At 43.8% G+C, this 19,355-nt stretch overlaps 1 protein-coding gene across 1 annotated transcript; it reads right to left on the reverse strand.

The window, feature by feature from the left end:
* Positions 1-12,438: 12,438 nt before the first annotated feature.
* On the reverse strand, positions 12,439-18,972 carry LOC109890567 (oocyte zinc finger protein XlCOF6-like). The gene is made up of 3 exons (XM_020482497.2): positions 18,889-18,972; positions 18,636-18,721; positions 12,439-15,059 (listed from the first exon to the last, which is right to left on the reverse strand). The coding sequence occupies exons 2-3, from the start codon at positions 18,714-18,716 to the stop codon at positions 12,597-12,599; spliced, it is 2,544 nt and encodes an 847-aa protein (XP_020338086.2). The 5' UTR covers positions 18,717-18,721; positions 18,889-18,972; the 3' UTR covers positions 12,439-12,596.
* Between the last annotated feature and the right edge of the window lie 383 nt (positions 18,973-19,355).

Below are 19,355 nucleotides of genomic sequence, written 5' to 3' on the forward strand. Positions count from 1 at the left end.
CTCCTCAATGGTACATGCTTAGTCTCCTCCTGTACTCCCTTGTTCACCCACGACTGCGTGGCTAAGCACGACTCCAATACCATCATTAAGTTTGCTGATGACAACGGTGGTAGGTCTGATCACCAACAATGATGAGACAGCCTATAGGGAGGAGGCCAGAGACCTGGCAGTGTGGTGCCAGGCAACAACCTCTGCCTCAAAGTGAGCAAGACAAAGAAGCTGATCGTGTACTACAGAAGGGCCGAACACACCCCCATTCACATCGACAGGGCCTTAGTGGAGCGGGTCAAGAGCTTCATGTTCCTTGGTGTCCACATCACCAACAAATTATCATGGTCCAAACACACCAAGACAGTCGTGAAGAGGGAGCAACAACACCTATTCCACCTCAGGAGACTGAAAAGACTTGGCATTGGTCCCCAGATCCTCCAAAAGTTCTACAGCTGCACCATGGAGAGGATCCTGACTGGTTGCATCACCTCCTGGTATGGCAACTGCTTGGCATCTGACCAGTACATCACTGGGGCCATGTTTCATGCCATCCAGGACCTCTATACTAGGCGGTGTCAGAGGAAGGCCCGAAGAATTGTCAGACTCCAGCCACCCAAAAGGCTCCTTGACAGCTTCTACCCCCCAGCCATAAGACTGCTGAACAATTAATGCCTATCCAGACTATTCTATTTGCAATGAACCCCCCCCCCCTTTCTTTACGCTGCTGTTAAATTGCTGTTTATTATCTATGCATAGTCACTTTACCCCATATTTCCTCAACTAACCTGTACCCCCGCACATTGACTCGGTACCAGTACCCCCTGTATTATAGCCTCGTTATTTGTTATTTTGGGTACATGTTTTTAACTTCAGTTAATTTAGGAAATATTTTATGTACTTATTTTCTTAGAACTGCATTGTTGGTTAAGGGCTTGTAAGTAAGCATTTCACAGTAAGGTCTGTTGTATTTGGCGCATGTGACAAGTAAAATTGGATTTGGTTTGAAATCAAGATACAAATCCAATTGCTGGCTATGCAACTTGTGTCTAAACTGTCAAATCTGATTTATTTTAAAGGGAGTGCAAATTGATTAAGTTCCCCATTATAAGTACTTGGGTATTTTGATTGACAATAGGCTCTTTTTTTAAACACACATTGAAAAACTGACAAAAAAGCTGAAAATTAAGATTGGTTTATTTTATAGAAATAAATACTGCCTCACTTTAGAAAGAAGATTGTTTAAGCAACGCTTCTCCCAGTACTTGATTATGGTGACATGCGGCAGCCTCTGTTTTAAACTCTTTTGACTCAGTACTGTGCTTTATCACTGGGGACAATTTTCATACACATCACTGCATTTTGTACAGTCCTGTCGGCTTGAAGTCTCTGACTACCCGAAGGGCCCAGCAATGGTTACGTTTTTGTACATAAAGCTGTTCTTCAGAGACTCCCCCACCACCTCAGCTCACATATTAATTGTAGGTCCAGAAATGTTCAGACCTGTTCTCTAGCCTGGCTGGTTCTGGAGGTCCTGCAGGTCCTGCAGGTCTCCACTGAGCTGGAGTAAATACTTTTAGGTTTTATGCCCCCAGCTCGTGGAATAGCCTCCAGGCCAATCATTGTAAGAACAGTCAATTTCCTTGTCAATATAATAGATAATCTTTGTTATCGATTGCCTTGATACCCAAACGCCTCAATAATGTACAGTTGAAGTCAGAAGTTTACATGCACTTAGGTTGGAGTCATTAAAACTTATTTTTCAACCACTCCACAAATTTCTTGTTAACAAACTATAGTTTTGGCAAGTCGGTTAGGACATCTAATTTGTGCATGACACAAGTAATTTTTCCAACAAATGTTTCAGACAGATTATTTCACTTATAATTTACTGTATCATAATTCCAGTACATCAGAAATTCACATACACTACGTTGACTGTGCCTTTAAACAGCTTGGAAAATTCCAGAAAATGATGTCATGGCTTTAGAAGCTTCTGATAGGCTAATTGACATCCTTTGAGTCAATTGGAGGTGTACCTGTGGATGTATTTCAAGGCCTACCTTTAAACCCAATGCCTCTTTGCTTGACATCATTGGAAAATCACAAGAAATCAGCTAAGACTTCAGAAAAAAAATTGTAGACCTCCAGAAGTCTGGTTCATCCTTGGGAGCAATTTCCAAACACCTGATGATACCACGTTAATCTGTACAAACAATACTACGCAAGTATAAACACCATGGGACCCCGCAGCCGTCACACCGCTCAGGAAGGAGACGCGTTCTGTCTTCTAGAGATGAACGTTTTTACGAATTCTCTTTGAAAGACAGGGTCCTGAAAAAGTGACGTTTCTTTTTTTGCTGAGTTTATATAATGTGTTCAAGACAACTCGGAAGTTGTGTCGTGTTCAAGACAACTCGGAAACACAGACATTTTCGACATGGAAACTCATAGAAAGATGAGCTCCAGTTTCCGAATTGGAAAGAAACACTGACCCCTAGTGGTCTGAATATTGACTTTGTTCTCAGGCCCTTCTTATGAACAAGTCCTTTTTTTATGAACAAGTCTGTCAAATGAACATATTCTTTCCAGAGATTATCAGCGTGCACCCAAGATGTTACGTTTGAACCAAAGAATGACATGTAACAAAGATAAAATGGAAACAATGAAATAAGTATATGAAATGAAATAATGAATGTTGATGTTAATACTATGTAAAATATCTAATCATGTTGCAACATGATAATGAAAACAATACCGTAATATATTCAACATGCTGTAAACTTTTTGCTTTAACAGTTTCACTGTTATCCTGGTCCTGTCCAGCACAGCCTGGATCAGGGGAAAAGGGGGGAATGTGTAAAGCTCCAGCCCTGGCCAATTGTGAGCCAGAGCATCCAAGCACAGAGGCCCTGGTGGCACCGACATGGAGTACCACAGGGGGCCGTGGCCATTGTCCAGGTAGGAAAACGGGTCCACCTGCACCCTTCCGAACTTGTCCCACAGGTGCTGCACCACCTGGGGATGTAGGTTTCAGTCCCAAGGTGGCAGACCCTCCCCCGAGAGCATATCCGCTGCCACACTCAGTATGTCAGGTACATGCAGCGGTGGGACCTCAGTCCACCCTGATGGTTTATGTAAGCCACCACTGTGGTGTTGTCCGTTCTCACCAGGACATGTCTTCCTTTCAGATGTGGAAGGAAAGACCGCAGGGCCAGCAGTACAGCTCAGAGCTCTAGTGTATTGATGTGCAGTCTAAACCCTTTGTCTCTTTTTGGAACCACAAAATAAGTGGAATTGGAGTTGGTACCCCTTTAGCATTGTGGATAACACCCAGGGGGACTCCACACCCTCCTCCCACTTTGCCCTTTGAGCCCTGGAGAAGCGCCGAGGCCGGGGAAGGGTGTGTCAGGTGTCCTGCCGGGGCCCGCCTCTCCTCTGGCGTCCCGAGCACCTGGGTCTCCCAGGCATGTCCCTGTGATGGTGTCAACCGTCACCGCCATACCTGTCACAAAGGGAAGCCATAAGCTCAACCAAGCCAACGAGGCCACAGAGCAGGGGTCTGACGCCCTGGGAGAACTTATGTCGTGACCCCCTTGAAGGTATAGGAACCCGGTGAAGGATAAATTACCCAGTACCTCTGAAAAAAACAGGGATGACCCGTGTGGGAAAACAGGCTGTTCCTTCACAGCATATGCGGTGCCCCTCGCCGCTATCGTCCCTTAGCAGGATGCGTTGGGGCAGGTGAAGGACCCCACTGTCGTTCGGGTGCAGGCGATGGTCCATCTGCCTTGGACCCGGGGCCTGAGGAGGCGGCATGAAACGTCTCAGGGTCTCCCGGTCCCTACGAACCTTATCGGTATGCTCTAGAATGTCATCAACCCCTCAGCCAAACATCAGCCCTGGGGTGACTGTGTGAGTGGCAAATGTCCGCCAGCCATTTTGATGCACCGATTGTGCCAGCCAGAGATGGCGCCGGGAGGTAACCACCTGCACCATGGCCCGTCCCTTTCAGCCAGCCACATCCCTCTGGAGCAGGGAAAGCAGGCGAGACACCTCCCATCACTTCCCGGAGGAGCTCCTATGTGCCCTCCTGCAGCCAGGATAACAGAGTCTGCAGGTAGGGTTGCAGCAGCATGGCCGCGTTGGTAAGGCGGCCAAGAGAGCAGAGGGACCCATTTGTGGCTTTCAAGTCCGCATCAGACCCGGCAGGGGGGTCCCACCTTCAGTCGCGGGTTCCGCCCTGGCAGAGGCCCAGCTCTCCTGCAAGGCCTCGTGGAACTCAGCAGAGATGGGGACAGATGGAGAGAAATCACTGTCCACCAGTTGATGTCCAGTGCAGTGGCTATCCAAGTGAGTAGGCTCCTCATAGCCTCTAGAGCCACTGGGGGCGATGAAGCCCCGCTGGAGGCTTCTGATGGCCTGTCAGCACCGCTCACGGTGGTGAACAGTGCCAGTTTCGTCCCTCAGGAACAGCCTATCACTGGCCAACAGGGAACAGCTGTTGTCCAGTGAAAAGTGCCAGTTTCGTCCCCCAGGAACATCCTATCACTGGCCAACAGAGAACAGCTGTTGTCGCCATCGAAGCTATCAACCTCCTGACCCAGGGCATGCGCCCTCCTTTCAATGTGGTCCCAGCTCTGCCTCTGCAGTGGCTCTGGCCACGCTTCCTGGGGGGGTACTGGGCCCAGTAGAGGGACTAACAGCTCGCTGCCGCACCACTCCTGAGGGAGCCTGGTCCCAAGCCTGGCCGACCCACTCGCGCATGGCCTCCAATCGCGCCAGGTGCAGGCGTTCTGAGAACACCACACAAAACAGACATCCAGTAGGGTGCTCCACCGCCCTTTCCGCATTGATACAGATCAAGATCAACCGCTCGCAGCGAGGGGAGCACTTAAGTGGAGGGGTTGCTCCAGGCTGCAAACAGCCAGTGAGTATACTTCCACGCAAGATATTACCCTTACCAAGCGAACTTCTGAAAGTTTGTACCTCAAACATACGGACGTCCGCCGAGAAAATTAAAGAGAACGTGTCACGGCCATGAGGTCTATATATAGGGGCGGACCCCAGCCGTGATACAGGTGTTCACGGGAGTAAATCTGTAAATCCTCACCTCGGATGTATCCCTCCGCCGCGGAGTAATGCCAATATATTGGAGTGATCCAATATAATGAAACATAACGAGTTTTTATTGAACAAATTCAGGTTGGTCCCGCCCAATAATATACTATAGTGGGTGCTGTTCTAAAGTCACCGTCCGCCATTATGATACTGTATGTCAATGTAATGCTTCAAGGACAAATATACATTCATTGAACTATTTATTTAGTGGGGAGTGCAACATGAGAACTCTATAAAAAAAATACTTGTTTTTATATTTTCAATTTTTATTGAGAAATGATTGGCTTCTCTTCAGTTCATACAATATTATGTATTGTTTTTTTTTAGAAGTATATATTACAGTGTCTGTAATGGGGGAAAAAACGTATTTATCTTCCGAAACATGCTGTTGAAATGAAAACATGTAGCTCACCTCTCTACAGGGCAAAGCAACAGTGTTGATGACTATAATGTAAAGCTGGAGAAGTTTAATGCATGATCTCATAATGTTTTCACTTTTGCTGACCAATTTAAGTTCAATCTGATGTAAATTTACTCCCCCATTAGGTCAGTACAAAGAAATTGCAATAGTCAAGATTAATACATGTCTCTTACTACAATGAACCTAGGAGCTGGTTCACTCATTACTGGTGGCCTTTTTGTATATGTCATGTAGTACTAGGTGGCTGCTAATGTAAACTACAGACATTGTCAATGCACAATATTTGTTCAACAGTTGTGAAAGGACTAATAGAAAATCCATAAGAACAGCAGTTAAATTGTACACATGTATCACGACTTCATGCTTAATAACATCAACAACAATGGGTTATCGTTTTGTAAGCCAGCTAGCATAAGCAGACATTTGCATACGTGCTTGCACAGTACCACAAGCTGTCAAAATAGACCAAAAAGAACATTTTCTACACCAATAATTTAGATACTACATATGAAATGTCTTCCCACATCCCTTGAATTGGTGCTGGCTATATCCATTTCCACACATCGTGGCATTGACAAATTGGCTGTTTAAATTTGTTCTCTGATTCACTTCAAACACTCTTATTGGCCAAGACATATCGTCAGCTATCCAGGGATTAAATATGTCATTTGTCCCATTTCGTACTATTTTCTTCTGTTGGCTCCCATTTGGTTTCTTTTTCTTTATTTTGACTATTTTCTACATTGTAGAATAATAGTGAATAAATCAAAACTATGAAATAACACATTTTTAAATGAACCTTTTATTTAACTACGCCAGTCAGTTAAGAACAAATTCTTATTTACAATGACGCCTACCGCTGCCAAACCCTAACCCGGACAGCGCTGGGCCAATTGTGCGCCGCCCCACTGTCGGTTGTGATACAGCCCAGGATCGAATCAGGGTCTGTAGTGACGAACAGTGCACAAGAAAGTATTAAATCCAGTTGTTAGCTGCTAACCCATCCCAAAATAAAAAATGTATTACATGTTATGTTCTCGCTTTGCGCATACACCGGTCTGTGTTTCACACATGTTTGTCGTAGTTAATCAGCCCTGCAATACAGGCATATTTAAAGTCTAGTATCTGGGCCAGTTAAGTATAACTGGTTAAGGAAACTAGCAAAGTAATAAAAAATAAAACAATTAAGTTGGGAGTAACTTTGTTAGCCTCATTCTAATATACTTCAATCTCTCTAGAAACAGCTTGGCACAATTATGCACCTGTTGACAAAGGAGGCTGTTCGTAAAATCTGCAGACTATTCCTAGAGGTCTCTGCGGCTTTACAAAATGAAAATAAGAAACTGAAGATCAAGGTGGAGCAGATGGATAAAGATCTGAAGGCGATGGTTGAGAAGGGTGAGGGACGAGAAGAACCGAAAAGACCAACCCACATTCTGCACAATGGAAAGATCTTTCAAATTAAGCCAGTTGGTGAGTGAGGGCCCAGGAACTCATCACTGTCTATGGTTTACTTGTACTGATAGTTTGTCTTCCACCTGTTTTTAAAGGAAATGTAAAGTTTTATCTGCTTGTTATTTAAGATCTCTCAATGATGCCTGTTAACAATGTGAAGACAAACACCGTGGTCTCAGCATTGCTCAGCATGGGAGATGTCAGTCAAGTAAACACTGTCATCGTACAGGAAGAGGTATGTCCTTGTAACTTATGTTCATTTTCTGTTTATGATTTTAACAAATCTATCAAATGTCTGTCTATATTAAAATAATGACTCCTCCATTCCAGACTACTGCGGGAAATACAGGCTCTAGCACCGACCCTGTGAAGGAGAGGAGTCAGGTGAAATCAGGAACTAAAACATCAGTCATTAAAAGGTAATATCCCAAAGAAACATGGGTTCAGGCCTAAATGGCACCCCAGGGCTTGACATTCAGGCATTTGTTAGAGCCAACTGAAAGTTAATGGCAAGATCTTAGGGAAAGCGGATGATGCACGCATAATTTCAATAGCAGGTGATTTTATTTTTCATATGCGGGCTGAGCTTATTATAACCTACCCTCCATACATATTTACAGTGATTGTTTAGAGGGAAAATATAAAACCTTGGCAAAATCTTTTCTTTTTTTTAACAGTCATCAGGATGTTGTAGGGCCCTGTAAAATCCTTAATTTGTCATTCAGTTTTCCAGGTTTGGTTTTTGGGTTTCTGAGGTTTTTTCCTTTGTTTTGACTCTCAAAATCCTACTTTTCTTTGGAGAAAAACAACCAAATTGGATGTTCCAAGTACACAACCATGCTTAAACCACAACAATAGACCACTTTTGAGGTCTGGGATTAATTATTTAATTTTATTTTTTATTGGGGGAGTGTGTAGTTACCCTTTAACCTGTCCAGGACATACATCCCGCTAGGGGAACGTTTGGCCGGAAATTGCCTGATATGTCATTATTAAAAGTAGGGGGGTAGCCTTAACAGGTTTAATTCAGTTGTGCACCCTGGCAAGAGACCTTTGTGTTTGGCTAGCGGTGTTTCTGTAGCCTACCGTACAATGTATAGTGTGCATCACTGGAGGTTGGTGCCACCTTAATTGGGGAGGATGGGCTTGTGGTAATGGCTGAAGTGGAATGATTTCAAATACGTGGTTTTCATGTGTTTGATGCCATTTCATTCACTCCATTCTGGCCATGATTATGAGCCGTCCTCCGCTCACCAGCCTCCTGTGGTGTACATGTGATTGCAAAGTTTGCTAAACAAATGCCCACCTGGTTGATACAAATCATCATGATATCATTCTGCCAGGTAGGCCTACTTTGTAGTCAACATTTAATTGGGAAGTTTTTTTGGGAAAGCCTTTAAAGGACAGTTTCGGCATGCTAACTGGCAAAAGAACATACAGGCATTACTTCTTCAGAAAGTTCCAGGAAATACAAATCACTGATGCAATCTTTTTTGTTCATGAATTATGAGAAACTAGTGCAATTAAACACATTTGTTAATAAATTCAATTTTAAAAAATATATAAAAATCTGTCAGACTGATTTTTTTTGAAATACAGATTTTTTTTTAAACACAGCTCAGACATCAGACCAAAGTTTTTAAACACCAGGTTTGTCCACCGATTCTTGCCTTTACATTCACTGGTAGTGTCACGTTCGTCGAATGGAGGAGACCAAGGCGCAGCGCGATATGAATACATCTTCTATTTATTAATGAAGATGGACACTAAACAACTACAAAAACAACAAGACGAACGTGAAGCTATACTACAAACGTGCAGACACAAGCAACTAGACATAGACAATAACCCACGAAATACCCAAAGAAGATGGCTGCCTAAATATGGTTCCCAATCAGAGACAACGATAAACACTAATTAAGAACCAATCTAGGCAACCATAGACATATATAAACACCAAGATTATAAACAACCCCATAAACCTACAAAACCCCTAGACAGTACAAAAAACACATACATCACCCATGTCACACCCTGACCTAACCAAAACAATAAAGAAAACAAAGAATACTCAGGTCAGGGCGTGACAGTACCCCCCCACAAAGGTGCGGACTCCAGCCGCAAAACCTAATCTAAAGGGGAGGGTCCGGGTGGGCCTTTTTCATGGCGGCGGCTCGGGTGCAGGACGTGGACCCCGCTCTTCCTCAGGCTTGGCCCACTTAGGTGGCGCCTCTGGAGCGGGGACCCTCGCAGCGGACCCTGGACTGAAGATCATCGTAGAGGGCGTCACTGGAATGAGGAGCGGCTCTGGCAGCTCCGGACAGAAGGGAGATTCCAGCATCGCCGGCGTGACAGGCGGCATCGGCAGCTCCTGGTTGGCTGACGGCTCTGGCGGCTCCAGGCTGGCTGACGGCTCTGGCGGCTCCTGGCTGGCTGACGGCTCTGGCGGCTCAGGACAGGAGGGAGACTCTGGCGGATCCGGACTGGAGGGAGACTCTGGCGGATCCGGACTGGAGGGAGACTCTGGCGGATCCGGACTGGAGGGAGACTTTGGCGGATCCGGACTGGAGGGAGACTTTGGCGGATCCGGACTGCGACCCGTCGTGGTAGGTTCCGGACTGCGACCCGTCGTGCGGCCCGTCGTAGGAGGTTCCGGTCTGCGGCCCGTCGTAGGAGGTTCCGGTCTGCGGCCCGCCGTAGGAGGTTTCCGGTCTGCGGCCCGTCGTAGGAGGTTCCGGTCTGCGGCCCGTCGTAGGAGGTTCCGGTCTGCGGCCCGTCGTAGGAGGTTCCGGTCTGAGGCCCGTCGTAGGAGGTTTCGGTCTGAGGCCCGTCGTAGGAGGTTTCGGTCTGCAGCCCGTCGTAGGAGGTTCCGTTCTGTAGACTGTTGCCGGACGCTTTGGACTGGTTACTGTTGCCGGACGCTCTGGACTGGGTACTGTTGCCGGACGCTCTGGACTGGGTACTGTTGCCGGACGCTCTGGGCTGGGTATTGTAGCCGGACGCTCTGGGCTGGGTACTGTTGCCGGACGCTCTGGGCTGGGTACTGTTGCCGGACGCTCTGGACTGGCGAGGCACACTGTAGGCCTGGTGCGTGGTGCCGGCACTGGTGGTACTGGGCCAAGGACACGCACCTCAGGGTGAGTGCGGGGAGGAGGAACAGGGCGTACTGGACTGCCGAGGCGCACTATAGGCCTGGTGCGTGGTGCCGGCACTGGTGGTACCGGGCTGGGGACACGCACCTCAGGGCGAGTGCGGGGAGCAGGCACAGGACGTACTGGGCTGTGGAGGCGTACTGGAGGTCTGGAGTGTAAAGCTGACACAACCCGTCCTGGTCTCCTACCTGACTTGGCACACGAGGAGATTAGCTCTCCCCCCAAAAAATTATTGGGGCTGCCTCTCGGGCTTCCGTGCTAGCCGTGTACCCTTATATCTTCGCAGTTCCTCCATTCTCCTGTATCCCTCCTCGCACTGTTCCAAAGAATCCCATGCAGGCTCTGGCACTCTCCCTGGATCGATCGACCAACTCTCAATCTCCTCCCATGTTGTTACCCATTCGTCCTTCTCCCGGGTCAATTTCTCCATTAAGCGCTGTTCCTCCCAATCACGCTGCTTGGTCCTTTTATGGTGGGTTATTCTGTCACGTTCATCGAATGGATGAGACTAAGGCGCAGCATGATATGAATACATCTTCTATTTATTAATGAAGATGGACACTAAACAAACTACAAAAACAACAAAACGAACGTGAAGCTACACTACACACGTGCAGACACAGGCAACTAGACATAGACAATAACCCACGAAATACCCAAAGAAGATGGCTTCTTAAATATGGTTCCCAATCAGAGACAACGATAAACACCTGCCTCTAATTGACAACCAATCTAGGCAACCATAGACATACAGTGGGGCAAAAAAGTATTTAGTCAGCCACCAATTGTGCAAGTTCTCCCACTTAAAAAAGATGAGAGAGGCCTGTAATTTTCATCATAGGTACATTTCAACTATGACAGACAAAATGAGAAGAAAAAAAATCCAGAAAATCACATTGTCGGATTTTTAATGAATTTATTTGCAAATTATGGTGGAAAATAAGTATTTGGTCAATAACAAAAGTTTCTCAATACTTTGTTATATACCCTTTTTTGGCAATGACAGAGGTCAAACGTTTTCTGTAAGTCTTCACACACTGTTGCTGGTATTTTGGCCCATTCCTCCATGCAGATCTCCTCTAGAGCAGTGATGTTTTGGGGCTGTTGCTGGGCAACACGGACTTTCAACTCCCTCCAAAGATTTTCTATGGGGTTGAGATCTGGAGACTGGCTAGGCCACTCCAGGACCTTGAAATGCTTCTTACAAAGCCACTCCTTCGTTGCCCGGGCGGTGTGTTTGGGATCATTGTAATGCTGAAAGTACAGCCACGTTTCATCTTCAATGCCCTTGCTGATGGAAGGAGGTTTTCACTCAAAATCTCACGATACATGGCCTCATTCATTCTTTCCTTAACACGGATCAGTTGTCCTGGTCCCTTTGCAGAAAAACAGCCCCAAAGCATGATGTTTCCACCCCCATGCTTCACAGTAGGTATGGTGTTCTTTGGATGCAACTCAGCATTCTTTGTCCTCCAAACACGACGAGTTGAGTTTTTACCAAAAAGTTATATTTTGGTTTCATCTGACCATATGACATTCTCCCAATCTTCTTCTGGATCATCCAAATGCTCTCTAGCAAACTTCAGACGGGCCTGGACATATACTGGCTTAAGCAGGGGGACACATCTGGCACTGCAGGATTTGAGTCCCTGGCGGCATAGTGTGTTACTGATAGTAGGGTTTGTTACTTTGGTCCCAGGTCTCTGCAGGTCATTCACTAGGTCCTCCCGTGTGGTTCTGGGATTTTTGCTCACCATTCTTGTGATCATTTTGACCCCACGGGGTGAGATCTTGCGTGGAGCCCCAGATCGAGGGAGATTATCAGTGGCCTTGTGTGTTTTCCATTTCCTAATAATTGCTCCCACAGTTGATTTCTTCAAACCAAGCTGCTTACCTATTGCAGATTCAGTCTTCCCAGCCTGGTGCAGGTCTACAATTTTGTTTCTGGTGTCCTTGACAACTCTTTGGTCTTGGCCATAGTGGAGTTTGGAGTGTGACTGTTTGAGGTTGTGGACAGGTGTCTTTTATACTGATAACAAGTTCAAACAGGTGCCATTAATACAGGTAACGAGTGGAGGACAGATCTCAACCCCCCTCTTAAAGAAGAGGCTCCTCATTGTCCAGTTATATTAGACAAGTCCATATATTAACTACACTTTTTGTTCTTTGAGATAGCCTTAACTATTAGGTTGGATGGCCTTATGGCATTCTTTAGGTGCAGGGGAGGATTAACAAATACCATTTATGCAGGGAGATACTAGGAGAGTGACGAGATAACCAAACAAAAAAACAGCACAGTAATTTGTGAAATAAACTTTACTGTTGATACAAGATCATTTCAAGGATATGACAAAAATAAACCTGGAATAAAGACTGATACAATATTGTATGTGTGTGTTTCTGTTGTAGTCCTTTCTTATTGAGTGTTTCTGACTGTGCCTTCCACACTAGTATAGAGATCAAGTCTCCTCTCCAGAATGTTGCCTCTTCTGGTGGCGTTTTCTGTCATTCATTTGGGAGAAGCTTTGTCCACATTCTGAGCAGTGGTACGGTTTCTCTCCAGTGTGCATTCTCATGTGTATTGTGAGTGAGTTCTTTTGGAAAAATCTTTTTCCACAGCAGGAGCACTGGAAAGGTCTCTCTTTATTATGCACCCTTCTCACATGACTCATCACATCACATGAACGAGAAAAAGTATTTCCACATTCCGAGCAAGGATAGGCTGCTCTTTCTCCAGAGAGTTTGAACTTATGTGCTTGCTTGTGACACTTAAATGTTTTTTCATGTGCAAAACTCTTTCCACAATCAATGCAGCAGTACGGTTTCTCCCCAGTGTGTGTTCGCTGGTGGTCTTCCAACTGACGCAAATTTGTAAAACCCTCCCCGCAGTCAGTGCAGAGGAATGGTATTTTTCCACTTCCAGTGTGTATTTTTTGGTGTCTTTCAAACTTTGCCTTGTTTAAGAAATACTTTCCACAGTCAGAACAGTGGAGTGCCAGTTCTACGGAATGTACTGGAAGGTGTGATCGTAGTTTTGCCATGTCAGGAAATCTTTTATCACACCTTGAACAGCGGTGACGTTTCTTTTCCTTGTGTGTTAGTTGATGTTGTTTAAGCCTCTCCTTTCCTGCAAAGCTTTTGTCACAATTAGAGCAGTGGAAAGGCTTTTCTCCTGTGTGTGTTTCCCGATGTCTTTTAAGATGATATCCGCGAGTAAAACTCTTATTGCAGTCAGAACAGTGGTGACGCTTTTCCCTTGGTGAGATCTTCTCTGTGTGTTTTCGCTGGTGCTTTTTCAACGACCATAACAGTTTGAATCTCTTCCCACAGTCGGGGCAAAGGTGAGGCCTTTCTTGACTATGTACTTCCATGTGTATTTTTAGTTCTCCAGGTTCAGAAAAGCTTTTATCACAGTACAGACAATCACCCTCTTTCTTATGTGTTCTCTGGTGACTTTTCAGAAGATCCGAGCGGGTAAAACTTTTCCCACAGTCAGGGCAGCGAAAATGTTTCTCTCCCGTATGCGTTCGCTGGTGTAGTTTAAGTTTATCCACCTTAGAAAAACTTTTACCACAATAAGAGCACTCAAGAAGCCCCAAAGTATGTTTTTGTTGGTGCATTTCAAATGCATTTAACAACTGGAATCTCTTCCCACAGTCTGGGCAAAGGTATGGCTTTTCTCCAGCATGTACATGCATGTGTGTGTTCAGATCCTCTGGTTTGGAGAAACGTTCTTCACAATGATTGCAGTGGAAGTATTTCCCTTTCATATGCTTTCGCTGGTGGTGTATTTTCAGATCATACGACTGAGAATAACTTTTGCCACAATCAGAGCAGCGATGAGGCTTCTCTCCCGTATGTGTTCGTTGGTGTCTTTTAAGATGATAAACTCGTGTAAAGTTCTTCCCACAGTCGGAGCAGGGATGACGCCTCTCACCTCCATTAGAACTCACAATAGGGTCATCGGAAGTATCATGATGAGGGTTCTCTCTGTTCTCCAGAGTTGTTTGGGGCAGTAGTCTTTCTGGGTGCTGATTTTTACCAAGTTCAGGCACACTGTCTACATTTGCTGCACTGCTGGTAGCTTTGAAGGTATTCTCCAGCAGGTGTTTTTCAAGCTTCTCCAATAGGACAAAGCTTTCCACACATTTAGTGGAGTGAAAATGATGTTTGTCTTTCACGTGTATTTTTTGGTGTGACTTGAGATTGTCTAATCGAGCAAAACTTCTGTTGCAATCAGAGCAGTTGTGAGGCTTCTCTCCAGTATGTGTTCGCTGGTGTCTTATAAGATCCCTTACTTTTTGAAAGCTCCTACCACAGTAGGCGCAGTAGTGAGGCTTCTCTCCTCCAGGACTGAAGCCATCAGTGTCATTAGCATCTAGGGGATCTTCTGCATTCTCCAGCGTTGTTTGAGGTTGTTGTGGTCTTTCTGAGTTTTGATTCTTCTCTGATTGGCACTGGACATTGGCTGGGCATTGCTGTTTGCTATGTGAAAACACACTCTCTACATTTGCTGCACTGCTGGTAGCTTTGAAGGTATACTCTGGCAGGTCCTGTGGCTTTTTCACAAGTTCAGTTTGACGAATGCGTGTGACAGCTTTATCCAGTGTTAGTTCTGGGTCAAATTGTAATTGCTTGGACAATCTTCTGTCATGTAAGCCTGCGACTAGTCTGTCTCTTATCATCTCACTGAGCAGAGCTCCATAACCGCAATGTTCTGACAAACAATGAAGTGCATAGATAAAATCCTCAGCTGTCTCTCCTGCTTCCTGTTGTCTTTGGTTGAATTTTGTTCGTTCTAATATTACATTCCTCCTAACTACCAAATGTCCATCTTGCTGTTCATTATTAGAACTGTGGAAGGGTTCCCGCTTGATCAGGTTGTCATCTTGCAGGTCTTCTGAGGTGTCCATCTCCTCTGCCTGGAAATACATTTAAAATGGCATAATTACTAGTTGGTCTATCGCATCTGTTCTCTAAAACAACATTCATTTTGTTATAATATAGCCTACTTTTCATTATGGTTAAAGTCCAAATTAGAATAGATAGCATATACAATAAATAGCTAAACAAATAACTTAGGGTCTTCACATCTTTACAGTAGTAGCTAGGTCTAATCATTTGAAATACCTAGCAGTATCAACATGATAATGATGATTTGTCATTAGGTCTAGAGATCCCCATGACATAGCATATTGATAGCATAGGCTAATGATCTAGGCTAGAGAAGGTTCATTGACAGTAGTATTAGTAGTGGACATTTCTATGTAAAAAAAACATGATCACTAGCATGTGAAGTTCATGGAAGCACATCAAATTTGGTGCCAATGAATGCTGGGTTTTTTTCAAACTGTTTTTTTTTTATTCAACCATTTTTTCCATCCTAACATTTGGAATAAGCCGAGGCTTTGATTTCTGATCCCAAAAAAGTTGGGGAGGTAAATATGCACCGACACCAATTAAATTGGACAATTAATGCTATTTCTAGGAAATGTGACATTAGCTAGGTTTCCATGACAATTGGCGACAGATTGTAATGTGAATATTCTACAATCCGCATAAAGAAACTATGCGCATTTCCTCATCAGTGGTATGTTTTCACCAAATGGACTTGTTGCAGATACAAATCAGTGCGTGATGACATACTGCACACAAAGAAAACATCTAGCCGAACAAGTCTTAAAAGGTATTAGAAATAAAGCACCAGTCAAAAGTCTGGACACACCTACTCATTCAAGGGTTTTTATTTATTTTTACTATTTTCTACATTGTAGAATAATAGTGAAGACATTAAAACCTTGAAATAACACATATGGAATCATGTTGAAACAAAATAATGTTAAACAAATCAAAATATATTCTAGATTCTTCAAAGTAGCCACCATTTGCCTTGACAGCTTTGCACACTCTTAGTATTCTCTCAACCAGCTTCACCTGGAATGCTTTTTCAACAGTCTTGAAGGAGTTCCCACATATGCTGAGCTCTTGTTGGCTGCTTTTCCTTCACTCTGCGGTCCAACTCATCCCAAACCATCTCAATTGGGTTGAGGTCGGGTCATCTGATGCAGCCCTCCATCACTCTCCTTTGTCAAATAGCCCTTACACAGCCTGGGGTCTTGTGTCCTGTTGAAAAACAAATGATAGTCCCACTAAGTGCAAACCAGATGGGATGGCGTATCACTGCAGAATGTTGTTGTAGCCATGCTGGTTAAGTGTGCCTTGAATTCGAAATCACGGACAGTGTCGTTAGCAAAGTTAGCAAAGTACCATCACACCACCTCCTCAATGCTTCACGGTTGGAACCACACATGCGGAGATCATCCGTTCACCTACTCTACGTCTCACGAAGACACGGCAGTTGGAAACATAAATCTCAAATTTAGACTCAGACCAAAGGACAGATTTCCACCGGTCTAATGTCCATTGCTCGTGTTTCTTGGCCCAAGCAAGTATCTTCTTATTGGTGTCCTTTAGTAGTGGTTTCTTTGCAGCAATTCGACCATGAAAGCCTGATTTCACGCAGTCTCCTCTGAACAGTTGAGATGTCTGTTACTTGAACTCTGAAGCATTTATTTGGGCTGCAATTTCTGAGGCTGGTAACTATAATGAACTTATCCTCTGCAGCAGAGGTAACTCTGGGTCTTCCTTTCCTGTGGCGGTCCTCATGAGAGCCAGTTTCATCATAGTGCTTGATGGTTTTTGCGACTCCACTTGAAGAAACTTTAAAAGTTCTTAACATTTTCCGGATTGACTGACCTTTAGGTCTTAAAGTAATGATGAACTGTCGTTAAATCTTTGCTTATTTGAGGTGTTCTTGCCATAATATGGACATGGTCATTTAACAAATAGGGCTATCTTCTGTATACCACCCCTACCTTGTCACAACACAACTGATTGGCTCAAACGCATTAAGAAGGAAAGAAATTCCACAAATTAACTTTGAACAAGGCACACCTGTTAATTGAAATGCATTCCAGGTGACTACCGCATTAATCTGGTTGAGAGAATGCCAAGCGTGTGCTAAGCTGTCATCAAGGCAAAGGGTGGCTACTTTGAAGAATCTAAAATATACAAAATATTTTGATTTAACACTTTTTTTGGTTACTACATGATTCCATATGAGTTATTTCATAGTTTGATGTCTTTGCTATTATTCTACAGTGTAGAAAATTGTAAAAATAAAGAAAAACCCTTGAATGAGTAGGTGTGTTCAAACCTGGTACTGTACATCCAAACAATAACGTTGAAGTAAAGACCCCTGCCAACTAATATTAACATTTAGACTTGCAGAAACTATTTAACTTCTGTAAGTTTAAGAAATCTTGCTTAGTGTCTTGGCATTCTGTTACCAAACACCCACATCTTTAAAATATTTTTTTTACAATTTATTAAGTGTTAAAGTGCATCATTATGTTGCCAAATCAGTAAAAGAATGACCAAAAAAAATCAGTAACAGAATGACTGCAACTGAATTAGTTACAATGGGAATTCATAGTAGTCACAAACTGTCCTCACTTCTGCTGACATACTCTTATGTTCAGCTCATAACTGTTTACTTTCTCTCTCTGTCACCTGGTGGTCAAAGCAAGTGTGAGAGAATCTGGACAACCCCTCCCTCTCTCCAGTTAATGTCACTGCTCCCAGGTTTTAATGACACCTACCCATGAGCCGCCTTTCTTTCAAATGACTGTAACCAGCCCTCTCACCCACTGAGCCCCAACCAACACCGGACGTCCATGGACATTTGAAAAGTAGTTACATTTGGTCAGTCCAAATCTGAACCAATCATAGACTTCTGTTTCACAAGTTTGGACAGCACAGTACAGTAAAGAAAAGTAGAGTATAGGACAGTACAGTATGGTACTCTACAATAATTAATTACAGTAGTGTACACTAGAGTAGAGAACATTTTAAAATGTAGTGTATTTTACTCTTCTGTGCTATACTTTGATGTCCAAACTTGTGAAACATAGATGTCTTTGATTGGTACAGATTTTTTTTAAGCACTTTATAAAATACAATTGATTGATTTGGTCCAGACCATCCAAACGTCCTTTTGTTTGCGAGCTCATTAGGAGAACAGCCAGTCTGGAAAATAATACCCAAACATGTAAAGGAAATATACTACATTTGTCTACCTTTGTGTCTATTCAGCAGCCATGATATCATTATGTTCCTGGGTGTTAATCCACTTCACTTACAGTAGTTCAAAAACACGCAGTCTTTCTGCCGACATCTTTGAATCTTACTTTGGAGTAGATATTTATGTTTTTGGAAAATGCTGTCACAAAAAAACGCAGGGAGATTTTACCATCATTCTGTTACTAACCTTTACATCTGCACTGTTCGAGTAAATGTGTTTTTGTACAATTTTCTGGGTATTATTAAAAGTAGGCCTTGTGCATAGAGCTGTATGGTTTGTTTAACTTTGCAATCAATGGTTATTGTTTGTCATACTTTTAAAGTGAAAAATAGTAGTCTCCGCGTCATTCTGTTACCATGGAATTGCCCGGCTCCTCTTCATCTCGGTTCTCCTGCATTGGTTGGGGTAGTCCTGCGTCTTTTTCAAGTTCCGCCATTTTCTCTGACGTGTTTTGAATGACAACAGAAGGGGTTCGGGTAAAACCAGAGGCTGCAAACCACCGAAGTCTGCTAAGCTAATCTATACAAAATAGTTTTTGCTGGTAGTAATTTAAGCTTTTGGTTAGATTTATATTCAAAGGAAAATAAAAAATAAAAAGCTTATCTCACAAGATCCTTGCTGCTGCACGTCTATCCACTGTCTGGTTAGCTATTCCTCTCTCCACGTGTGTGTCGTGAGCAACATTTGCGTGAGCAACAATAGTGTCATCCGCGGTTCGTTTTCAAAATATCAGTCCCTCATTGAAACCGATGCAAACTGATAAACATTTTGAAAACATGCCACAATTGGACAACATAATGCTAAGCAAGGTTGAAATGTTATATAAATTATCAAAACACATTTAATTGATTAATTTGAATGAGGTGAAATTGCTGTATTCAATGTATTTGAATTCAGAATTACTTTGGGGGCATACATATATGCACTGTACAGCCTAAGGTATGTAATGTGCACCTATGAAATGGGGTATCAGCCTACTCAGTGACACCCACAGAACACAACTATGTAGAGTTTACACATATTAGCGTCCTAGCTCTTATTACAGGACTTTGACTGTGGGAAATCACCATCCCAG

The sequence above is a fragment of the Oncorhynchus kisutch genome, linkage group LG5 (assembly GCF_002021735.2).
Source record: "Oncorhynchus kisutch isolate 150728-3 linkage group LG5, Okis_V2, whole genome shotgun sequence".
NCBI lineage: Eukaryota > Metazoa > Chordata > Actinopteri > Salmoniformes > Salmonidae > Oncorhynchus > Oncorhynchus kisutch.